At 36.9% G+C, this 12,500-nt stretch overlaps 1 protein-coding gene across 3 annotated transcripts in view; it reads left to right on the forward strand.

Moving 5' to 3' along the window:
- The window catches only part of LOC143021002 (organic cation transporter protein-like), a 67,067-nt gene that overhangs the window by 38,975 nt on the left and 15,592 nt on the right, over window positions 1–12,500 (forward strand). For all 3 annotated transcript variants that reach the window (XM_076178096.1, XM_076178097.1, XM_076178098.1), the window contains 4 exons: window positions 1,074–1,242; window positions 6,975–7,122; window positions 8,439–8,620; window positions 9,010–9,167. In XM_076178096.1, coding sequence (XP_076034211.1) covers window positions 1,074–1,242; window positions 6,975–7,122; window positions 8,439–8,620; window positions 9,010–9,167 — 657 coding nt within the window. The remainder of the gene's footprint in view (window positions 1–1,073; window positions 1,243–6,974; window positions 7,123–8,438; window positions 8,621–9,009; window positions 9,168–12,500) is intronic.

Genomic DNA, 12,500 nt, shown 5'->3' on the forward strand with positions numbered 1-12,500 from the left:
GTATCTACATTCACACAAATATTTTCATAGAAATTACTTTCGTTTCACACACAAATCTTAAATATATAAAATTTGCACATGTATTGTTTTGATGTGTCTATAAATCCGCATATAAATGGACGAATCTTTACTATAGTTCATCAATTTAACACATCAGGTGCTTGTTATGAATAATGCCACACAAAAGTTGTCTAATATCCTTTTGTTCATCAATATAAGCTTCCCACAATTTTTTAGCCAATGTTTTACATTCATGAATTTACGGTACACACGTTTCGATGGTCGCTGTCCAACATTGTCCAATGCAATGGCTACAGAAACGGAAGCATCTTCCATCTGAAAACTTGTCACGGATCGCCAAATCGACGGATGATGACATTCCACGATATCATAGTATTTACAATTCCACAATTCGAGGTTTCTCGGTGGCCGAGCGAGTTGGACAAGTTCATGGTTCATTAAATTCCACATTATAAAGTCCTTTGTTGAGGGCATCGTCCTAGTCTCCTGATAGGCAGAGATTGCGACGTTAAACAGAATCAGTCACAATTCCATAATTCGCAAACGTTAACGGTACGAATATCGTCATGTAGCATTGCCTGATGCACATTACTCACCACTGGAGGATAAGTAGAAGGTATCCTCATCAGTCTCACAATTTTGCGGATCCTTTGATTGAAAGAAATGGAGTTAGTTATATGCTATCCTTTAATGTACAGAAACAATGTGTACTTACACTTAAAATATCGAAGAAATGTCAAACGTTTATTTTATATTTATCAAACTTTGTGTTATAGTTCTAAAAATGTGTTAGGTCCTACTCATAATGTGGGATTTTGATAAATCATATAGGATTTTGTAACTATCTAAAAAACATTGTGTTATAGTTCTAAGAATACGTTAAAATCCTGCTCATAACGTGGGATTTTGACCGGTTTCATATGGGATTCTAATCAATGGGATTTTGATAAGTGTGATGACATCATGAGTTCACTCAACACATTCCAGACATGGTAAAGGTGTCTGTGTCCTTGTTTCTTAAAGTTACTTTTCTCTTTTTCTTCTTCTTCAAGTTTTGGAGATAAGTTCGAATTCTTTGCGCTCATACATCGGCTCAGCCGGAAGTATCCACTGGCCACTGGGACAGATGCTGATCCCAGCCTTTTCATACTACATTACGGAATGGAAGTGGCTGCAGATCGCTTACATCGTGCCCTATTTGTACTGCATCACCTACTACTGGTAAGGATTACAAAGGCGGAGCATGCCGACAGGAGACCTTTTGATCCATATCTAGGTCGGATGCGAAAAAAAAAATCACATTAATAATAAAATAATAGATAAAAACTATAATAATGTAAATAACAAATAAAACACACAAATAAATGCATAGGTATAGTTAAATAATAAACAAACAGGTAAATAGTAAATAATAATATATTGACATATAACTAATAATAAATGAAAATCAGACAGACAAATGATAACAAAACAAAAACAAATAATTTAAGATAAATTATAATCATTACAGCATCTTACTTAGGAATTTATCTAAATGATTCTTAAAGCTTCGAACTGAACTACATTGCACTACCTGTGCAGGAAGTTTATTCCATTCATTAACTACACGGTTGGCAAAGTTGTTTCTACCCACTTCCAAATTGAATCTATTTCCGGACAGTTTGAGACCATTGTTTCTTGTCTGATTCTCATTTAATGTGAAAATTTTGTCACTTTTGATGTTGTCAATTCCTTTTAAAATCTTAAAGACCTGTATGAAGTCAACTCTGAGTCTACGCTTTTTTAGGGAAAACAGATTCATGTGTTTTAGTCGATTTTCGTATGATTTATTTTTGATATTTGGAATCAGTTTTGTGGCTCGCCGTTGTACTTTTTCCAGTCTGTCAATGTCTTTAATGATATTCGGTGACCATACGGAAACAGCATATTCCAAATGTGGACGAACTAACGATTTATATAGCTTGTTAATGAGTGATGGACTTTTGAAATCAAAAGATCGCGCAATCAGTCCCAGAATCTTATTTGCTTTCTCAGAGGCTGAAATACACTGCTTGGATGATTTGAGGTCGTTACTGATAATTACGTCGAGATCTTTTTCACTATCCACTTTTGTTAACGAATTTCCAAATAACTTGTAATCGTACTTACTGTTATGTTTACCTATGTGCATTACCTTGCATTTACCTGTGTTAAATTTCATTAGCCACTTTTCAGACCATTGGTGTAATTTATCTAAATCTTCTTGAATATATAATTGGTTTGAGTGATCATTTGCCACTCCGCACAGTAAGGTGGCACTCTCTCGCCATTTCATGTCACCATGTTCTTTTTTATGTCTTTATTTGAGTTGATTTAAATTTCATTCCATTCTATTTCATCTCATTTTCTTTCAGTGCATTTGTAGAGATTGTTTAACTCTACATTGATGAATTAAAGTCTGGTAGTAGTCTTCTTTACTTTACTGAGCCAGATAGCTTTCTGTTCTACAAATACAAGACAGGCTCCGTTCAAACATCGGGGGGTATCCAGAATTTTTTTTTATATACATTACTTACAGGTTTGCCAAAACATGGATATATAAAAGGTTTCGACTTGAGCGACGGCGAGAGGCGCCGGATTAGACTTTTGTCCGCACAGGTGTTTTTTTTTTTTTTTAAATAGAGGGCTTCAGCTGGCTTGACCCGAGGTGCACTAAGTCTCTTCTTTGCTAAGGGCGTCGCCAGGAAAAGTAGGGGGGCTGGGTCATTCGGACAATTGATTTTTCCCTTGGGAGATCCGCGACGACGTCGGAGTACCCATTCGTAGCATATGTGTGCGTGCGCGCGTGAGCACGTTTGTCAATAAAGGGAGATGATAACATGTCCAAAACATGGATATATAAAAGGTTTCGTCGCTTTGATCTGAGCGACGGCGACAGGCACCGGATTAGACTTTTGTTCGCGCAGTTGTTTCTTTGTTCAAGTAGAGGGGTTTATGTGGCTTGACCCGAGATGCAATGAGTCTATTCGTTGTTAGGGGCGTCGCCAGGAAAAGTTGGTGAACTGGGTCACTCGGACATTTGACTTTTCCCTCAGTAGATCCACGACGACGTCGGAGTACCCTTTCGTAGCATATATGTGCGTGCGCGCGTGTGCACCCTAGGCATCGAAGGGAGATGATTATATATTTTTATCTTATTCTATTATATTCTGTTGTATCTAATCCTATTCTAGTTTTCCTAACTTGATGTTATCTCCTTTATTTTTCATTTCAATATGATCTATCGTTACATTTAACATCGCCTTGTTTTATTTTGTTTTATCTTATTTTGTTTACTTTAGTTTATTCAAAATTTTGTTTTGTAGCATTTCATTTCACTATTTATTTTCTTTTATTCTATTTCATCTTTTTTTTTTATCTAATTTTATCTTTAATTTTAGTTAGGGTCTTTTAATGTGCCTGGGTGTGATACAGATGAGAGTAAAAAGGAAGAGATAGACAGTATGTTGTGAGAAGAAAGATAGATGTGTTAGAATTGAGTGAAACTGAGCTGAAAGGAAGGGTGATTTTGAGTCTAGGAGTGTAGTGGAGAGACTGCTGGTAGTGAGGAGAGGACGAGGGAGGGAGGGGGTATGAGAAGAGTGTAGACGAAGGGGAGGCTTTTTGGGTAGATTTAAATGAGTGCTTAGAGAAATTTGGGAGAAATGTCAATATAGTGGTTTTGGGAGATCTCAATGCTAGGTTAGAGGTGAACCAATATACGAAATGGTTGAGTAAATGTGGAGTGCCAGGTAAAAATCATAGTGGAAAGTTAATGGAGGAGGTGTGTTTAGAAATAGAGTTGATGATAGCTAACACAATGTTTAGGAAAAAGTCAACTATAAATACATATGGGAGAGGGTGGTGGATGGAAGGAGGGTTGATAAGGAGTTAATGGACTATGTAGTGGTATCCAGGAAAGGAGTAGAAAGAGGTTTGGATGCCTATATTGTTAGAGGAGAGAGTAGGGGAATATCAGATAATTTTTTGATGGAAGGTAAGTTGAGAGTAGAGGATAGGTGGAGAAAGAGGAAAAGAGGTGCTTAAAGTAAACTATTTAAATGAGAAGGAAAAGGAGCTGGAGTACCAGGAGAAGATGAAAGAAATATGGAAGGTGGTGAAGGATAGTGTAGAGATAGTAGTGGATGAGGAATAGGGGTGTTTCAAGGAAGTGCTGACAAAATGTGCAAATTTGGTATGTGGAACAAGGAGGATGGAAGGGAACAGAAGGAAGGGTAGTGAGTGGTGGGATACTTAAGTGAAGAAGGTAGTAGAAGAGAAGAAAAGAGCACTCAAGGATTGATTGCGAAGTAGGAGAGAAACATATGAGAGGTACAAAGAAAAAAGAAGAGAAGAAAAAAAAATAGATAAGGCAAAAAAGAGAGCAGGTGCAAAACGGAGAAAGAGTATAACAAAAAATTTCTAAAGTAATAAAAAGAAGTTTTTGAAGAAAGTTAAAATAGGAGAGGGAGGTTAGTCAAGTAGAGAAGAAAAGGTTAAAGATGCATATGGACAGATGTTGACGGAAGAGGCGGCGGCAAGGGAAATAGTTGTTGAATGTAGAGGAAAGCAGAGAAGGATTAGTGGTAGCAGTAGGGAACACTAAGAAAATGACGGGTGTCATGCGGAGTGTCTGAACATGGAATGTACAGTAATAGTGAATTGGCTAATGAAGTTATTTAACGTGTGTTTAAGGGAGGGTAGAGTACCGAAGGACTGGAGGGGTGCCTGTATAGTGCCGCTTTACAAGGGGAAAGGGGGCAAATGTGATTGTAGTAGTTTCAGAGGGGTCAGTTTGTTAAGTGTAGTTTGGAAGGTTTACGGAAGGATTTTAATTGAGAGGATTAGGAGAGGAACAAAGGGAGTAATTGATGAGGGACAATGTGAGTTTATGAAAGGTAGTGTTTGCGTGGATTTTTTTTTATTTTTTTTGTGGAAAGGCAGGTCTGTGAGAAAGATTAGAAAAAGGTAAGGATGCTTTTTAGGCCTTTATGGAAGTGTAGAGAGTGAGTGGATCGATGTAAAGATGGGACTGCGTCAAGAATGTGTCATGCCGCCATGGATGTTCAATATGTAAATGGATGATGTGGTGTGGGAGGTAAAGGCGAGGTAATGGGCAAAGGGTTGAAGATGGTTAAGGAAATGGAGAAAAGTGGGAGGTGAGCTAGTACTTGTTTGCTGACGAAACTGCTCTTGCAGCAGGATCAGAGAAGGGGTTAAGGGAGTTAATAACGGTTTTTTGGGGGGTATACGATAGGAGAAAGTTAAAGGTGATCAGATGTATAAGTGGAGAGTTTAAGTAAGTCTTAAAGGAGAGAGGCTGGAGGAAGTGGATAGCTTTAGGTAATTGGAGTTGCATATGTCAGGAAATGGAGGAGTGGAGGTGAAAGTAAGCTGTAGACTGAGAGAAGCAAGTAAATGCCTTGGAGGATTAAAAAGTGTCATGAGAATGGATGGAAAGAGGAAAATATATGAAGGGGTGATTGTGCCGACGGCACTGTATGGGGCAGAGACATAGAATTTAAGAGAGGCAGAGAGGAAAATCATAAATGTGTTTGAGATGAAATGTTTGTGAAGTATGGTAAGGTTTTAAGGTTAGATAGGGTGAGAAACGAGGAAATGAGAAGGGGAGCTGGGATGGAATAGTAGTTGGTAGTCAGGGCTTATGAAAGAGTATTGGGATGATTTGGACACATTGGAAGAATAAGTGAAGAAAGATTAGTAAAAGAGGTGTATAAGGCAGAGGTGGATGGAGTAAGCTTGAGGAGACGACTAAGGATGAGATCGATGAATGGGGTAAAAGGGACGTATGACCATGAGGGGAATGTCTGTTAAGCAAGGAAAGGAGAAGGCAGGAGATAAGTGGTGAGTGGCTGTGTATAGATGATACTATAATGCAAAGAGATGGGGGTAGGGAATGGTTATGTATGAATGATATTTTGACGAAGGCCGAAGATATTTCTCCCCTTTTTTTTCTCCATGAGGAGTTGGAGAGGAAGGTACAGCACACCCACACACGGCCTTGCTGTGGATGTGCTGTCTGTTGCTGCACTGCTTCTGACCCAGGGCAGTGGGTGGAATACAGGGATGACCCGTCATCCACGAGGAGCTGAAATGAGAAAGGAGAAAGTGTGGCAGATGAGAGTGAGATGGGTGGGAATGGGTACTTACCTTTTCACTTGGCTACCTCTCTTGTAAGGGGGAAAAACCCTTGCAATATAGATAGATAAACAGATAAATATATAGATAGATAGATAGATAGATATATAGATAGACACATATCTTATATCTTTTCATTTTTTTCTATTTCTTATCGCATTTTCATTTTACTTTATTTTGTTTCAACGTATTCTGTTTCTTCACGCTATTTTTTTTCTTTTCTTTTGTTTTCATTTATCCATTTCATCTTATTTTATTTCATATTATCTTATTTTCTATTATTTCTATTTTTCTATTCTAACTTATTTACTTTATATTGTTTTACTTTATTTTATTTTGCTTATTTGATATTATATTATTCAATCCTATTTTGTTTTGTTCCATTTTATTTTAGCGAGGATCACCTAGTTTCTGTAGAACCAAATATAACTAATTTTTTCTTGCTCCTCTCTCTGTGACTCTTCATCTACATCCTCATCTCTTTCTCATCCTTGTGTTCCTAATGGTCTTCATTATTATCCTCATCCTTGTCTTCATCTTTGTTCACATCTTTGCCCTCATTCTTGCCCCCATCAATGTACTCCTTCTCCTTATCCTCAACTTTATTTTCATCTTTGTGCAAATTATTGTTCTTATCCATGCCCTTTTTTTTCTTCCCTCTTCCTTATCCTCAACTTTATTTTCATCTTTGTGCAAATTATTGTTCTTATCCATGCCCTTCTTCTTCTTCCTTTTCCTTCTCCTCTTTTCTGTCTTCCACCTGCTCCTTTTTCAAGGACGTTGCCGGAGTCTCCAAGATGGCTGATTCTTAGGGGGCGGTACAGTGAGGTCATCAAGTTGCTGAAGAAAATTGCCCGTTGGAACAAACGGGAGTTGCCCAGTGACGAGAAGCTATTGAAAATGCTCAAGAACATCAATCTTAAGGTACGGAAACCTCTGATCTTATTCTTGACCTTGCATGACCCAAAGCAAAATTACTCAACCAGTTGATGGAGAGGAGGGGGGTCAAACTTGGAATACCTCTTCATTTATTTATTTATTTATTTATTTATTTATTTATTTATTTATTTATTTATTTATTTATTTATTTATTTATTTATTTATTTATTTATTTATGTATTTATTTATTTATTTATTTATTTATTTATTTATTTATTTATTTATCTATTTATTTATTTATTTATTTATTTATTTATTTATTTATTTATTTATTCATTTATTTATATATATTTATTTATTTATTTATCTATCTATTTATTCATTTATTTTATATCTTTTATGAACTCCAATCTTATATATTCTACATTCCACATAATCTTCAGGATACCAATCTTAAGTGATTTTGACTTGCATCTTTCGAGTAAATGATGGAGAGAAAGGCATTCTAGCACAGGGTGAAAGGGGTTGCAAAAAATTGGTCCAAAAACCTCTCAAGATTGAGTACAATTCTCCGTGTTTAGCAAAAATAAAAATAAATCATGTAATGTTTTAACCTCAGCGCAATAATGAAGTGCCAGGATGTTTCTTACTCCCTCAAAGACAAAAATGTTACACTATTACTTTGATTATAAAGTCTCATGATTTCGGCCGTTTCCAGGTAATCTTATTCTAGTGAAAGATAACCGCAAGGACGCTCTACCAATTGGAAACCTTATTTACTCCAGATTCTGCCCTCTCAACTGAATGAAATCATCTGGATCACCTAGGAAAATTTGAAATATTGTTACTGACTTCTTTTAGTGACGTGTGATGACTCACAACCTGTCAAGCTTTTTGGACAGGAGAGTTAGTGGGGCTAATGAAAGTCTGATGTACATCACCTTATCTATTAAACATTTGTACAAGGTTTGTGAGGTATTGCCATGGCAAATGCACACGCCTGAATCGCACGAAGTCTCGATGGTTGCTTATAGGTAGCAGCACTCAACACTTTTGATCGTATGCATAACGAAAACACGGCCAGTTGATGATTAGGGCAGTGATGCTCTTTTGACTTTCGAATGTTGTGCATGACTGTGGGAAGTATGCGTGATGTAGTCATAAACCCAATGACTTGAATAAGTGTTAAATTACATCAACTTCCTTTGTCACTAGGAATGTTTAGGGTCTGCACTCACGATACGCTTCTGTTCCCCGACTACTAGGCTAAATTAACCGAGTAACCCAAATGTAACTAAGAAAGGCTATCACAGCCGACACTGTGAATGAGAACAAATCTATTCCAATTGTCCCCCTACCAGGTAGAAGAAAATCAACACGCCCAGAAAAATATTTCCAAGAACCTGGTCACTCGAGCCTTTGATCAGCTAAAGGAGCTTTTCAATAGTAAAACTAGAGCAAGACGGACAATTGTGATGCTTCTCTGCTGGTACGCTACTGCCTTCGTCTACTATGGAATATCTCTCATTAGCATCAACATAGGGTAAGGCAATAACAATGTTGTGTTGTGTGTCGACGCAAATTCTCGGTGTGAAGCGGTGCAAATGAATTCATAAGGTAGTTTTTCATTGTTTAAATGAAGTGTTTCAGAAAATGGTTTGCGACTGTATACATTCTATGTTTATGTGTGTGTCTGTGTGTGTGTGTGTTTGTGTGTGTGTTTGTGCGAATGTGTGTGTGATCGTGCTTGGGTGTGTGTATGCATTTGTGTGTGATCGTATGTGTAGTGTGGATGCATTTGTGCTTACGTGCTTGTACATGTGTGTGTCTCTCCACCTTTGTTATGCTTATCAAACTATCTTTTGAAGACAAAGAATACTCAGAATGGAGATGCTGACACAATCACTTGAGTATCCTATTTTCCTACAACAGATCGAATATGTATTGGTACATGTTCTTCGGTGGACTAGTGGAGATCGCAGCCTTGATATTGCTCTGGCCGATGATTCACTACTGGGGACGTCGCATTAGTCTGATCTTATGCATCATCATGTGTGCAGTTTGTATTCCTGGTTCTCTCGCAGTTGGAGGTAAAATGTAAAAGATAAAAAACAATGAATATATGAATATGCATACATACATAGACATACACATACTTACATTTGTATATATATATATACTTCATTCACCTTCAATCTTATATATATATATATATATGTATATATATATATATATATATATATATATATATATATATATATATATATATATATATATATCACAGGTGAGAAATGTAGTAACACATTTATAAATCACAACTAACACCACAGTCGGACGAAAGAAAGAGTTGCGTAAGCGGAACTATATATTTCGATTGCTACCTGCAATCCTCTTCAGTAGTACAAAGTGGCAGGGAGGAGGCTATCTTAAGTAGCAACCTCTTACAAAAGAAAGGGAACACGAGAAAATACAGAACATCACTGCCCCAGCCCTAGTTGACCTGAGGCTGACACGAGGTCGGGTCAGGGGGAGGGGGAGGAAGCTTGTTGACAATATTTTTGGTGATGAATAGTCCTGAAATGATGTCTGGGGTCCATTGACCCTTGGAAATATTCATCGTGGGCAGATAATCAATTAATGTTGATTCCACCATTTTCCTTCTGAACCCACACCCTGATTTGTAAATGAGATTAGATTTCTCCCAGTCCAACCGGTGATTAAATTTATCAACGTGTTGAAACACTGCTGAATTTATTTGGCCATATCTAATCGACCTTTTGTGTTCATTTAATCTTGTCGGTAGGTCTCTTCCCGTCTGGCCAATGTATGAAAGGTTACAATCTTTACATGGAAGGGAGTAAACACCTGGGATATGTTCTTCCTTCAACCTCTGGTGAACATTAACAACTTTTTTATTAATAGTATTAGGGTAGTTATGAATTAAATTTACTTTCTCTTTGGGAAGAAACTTGGACAATTGACTGATGGACTCTGAGAAGGGGATGACTAGGGGATTTTGTCTCTTTTTCTTTAACTTAGTGGAAGGGTGTTTGAAAAAACTTGCTCTGGCTTGACTAAGGGCTTTATCCAGAAACCAATGAGGGTAGGCTAATTTTGTTAATTGGGACTTGATGGAAGTTAATTCGTGTTCTAAAAATTGGGGGCTACAAATCCTAAAGGCTCGGAGAAAAAGTCCCGAAGCTACACTCCTTTTAATGTGATCTGGGTGATGACTGAAGAAATGGAGGTAACTACCTGAATGAGTGTTCTTTCTAAAAACAGTAAAGGCAAGCTTATTCCCATTCTTCATGATTAAGATGTCTAAAAAGGGGATTTTGTCATCTTTTTCCCATTCCACTTTGAACTTGATGTTGGTTGTTAAATTATTAAGTTTATCTAGAAAAATATCAAAGGGACCCCAACTCTCATCCCAAAGAGTGAAAATATCATCAACGTATCTTAACCAAATCATACCTGGGGGTTTAATTGTTGGAAGAAGAACACTCTCAAAGTATTCCATGTAAAGATTAGCCAGAACAGGAGAAAGATTCGAACCCATGCTACAACCAAACTTTTGCCTGAAAAACCGATTTTGAAAGGAAAAGACATTAGATGACACGCAGGTGCGTACAAGAGCAATGATTTTGGAAACCGGAAGGGGGAATTTGTCTTGGAATGGTTGTAGCTTAGTTTCTAGAAAGGACAAAACATCATCAACACAAATGTTCGTAAATAATGAGATAATATCAAGACTTAATAAGCGACGGCCTACTATATTAATCTCCTTTATTTTCTGGATGAAATCTTCTGAATGTTTCAAATGGGAATTGGAAAATTTGCCCACAAATGGTGATAATAAACCCGCAAGCCATTTAGAGAGTTTGCTGGAACAAGAACCCCTGTTGGAAATAATGGGCCTTAATGGGGTACCCTCTTTATGTAACTTGGGGAGGCCATAAAAATAAGGGAGCTTGGGAGTAAAAACTTTAAGTTTGGACACTTGTTCACTAGTGGTGATCTTACGAACTTGCTTATTAAAAGAGGCAGCCATGTCTTTTAAGGGGTTTTTGGTGAGTTTCTCGTATGTATTTTGATCATTAAGAAGCTCCATAGCTTTTTCAACATACGAGTCTAGGTCTAAAACAACCACTTTACCCCCTTTATCTGCCTTGGTGATAATTATGTTACTTAGTTTTTTTAATTCTTCTATACCCATTTGGTAACGTTTGGGTAGACCATTGTTGTCCTTGAAACAATCTGAAATGCTGTTCAAGAGCACGCCTTTGAGACATAATAGGTCTTTATCATAATTATTATGGGACAAGAACTTATCAAAACCTACCAGGAAGTCCATAGCATTGTGTTTTTCCGGTTTTAAAGCAAAATTCAAACCAAGACCTAACACTTCTAATTGTGATTTTGAAAGTACTGTGCTAGAAAGATTGACGACATTATCAGAAGAAGCAAACTTAGACCAAATGCTGTTATTACATAACCTAAAAAGTTTCTTATTGAGGATCACAATGTGTTTGTCACTTACGACACTGGCTTGTTGTTGGGCTCTGTGTAGAAGTGACTTGAAGACGTGTTCATCCCGGCAATAGAAAAGAAGTTCTCTGGTTGTGGACCGAAGGTGAAGAAAAGCGTTGTCAAGGTCTAATGACGCCAATTGAATCCGATCCGATAAAAAGGCTCTGATGTAAGTGGGAAAACTGTAACCCAATTGCTTGTGTTTGTGGAAACCAAACGACCGGGGGCAAACCTGTTCCGCCAAACAATTGGACAGAAAAGTTTTCTGGTTCTTCCTTTTCTTGCTTGCGATCAAGGAAGATTCGAAACGTCTGTAGGGATGTTTGAGGTCGGGGTAGTGATGAAAAATGTTGTTGATAGAAGAAAGAAGCTCCATCGTGGTGGGTCAATCACAGGTGAGAAATGTAGTAACACATTTATAAATCACAACTAACACCACAGTCAGGTAGCAATCGAAATATATAGTTCTGCTTACGCAACTTTTTCTTTCGTCCGACTGTGGTGTTAGTTGTGATATATATATATATATATATATATATATATATGTATATATATATATATATATATATATATATATACATACATACATTTATATCGGTTTGTTGGTTTCTGTTGAATTTTATTCCGTTCTCTGTTTTCTTTATTAGTATATATATGTGTGTGTGTATATGCATATTCATGATACTGATGACCCACTTTCAGAGAAGAATAAGCAAAAATATAAAGATTACAAAGGATTACAAAGGCGGAGCATGCCGACAGGAGACCTTTTGATCCATATCTAGGTCGGATGCAAAAAAAAAAAAAAAAAAGAAAAAAAAAATCATATTAATAATAAATTAAAACTATAACAATGTAAAAATAACAAATAAAATACATAAAGAAATGCATAG

This window comes from Oratosquilla oratoria, chromosome 41, assembly GCF_046742065.1.
Source record: "Oratosquilla oratoria isolate Oo_2021 chromosome 41, ASM4674206v1, whole genome shotgun sequence".
Classification (NCBI taxonomy): Eukaryota; Metazoa; Arthropoda; class Malacostraca; order Stomatopoda; family Squillidae; genus Oratosquilla; species Oratosquilla oratoria.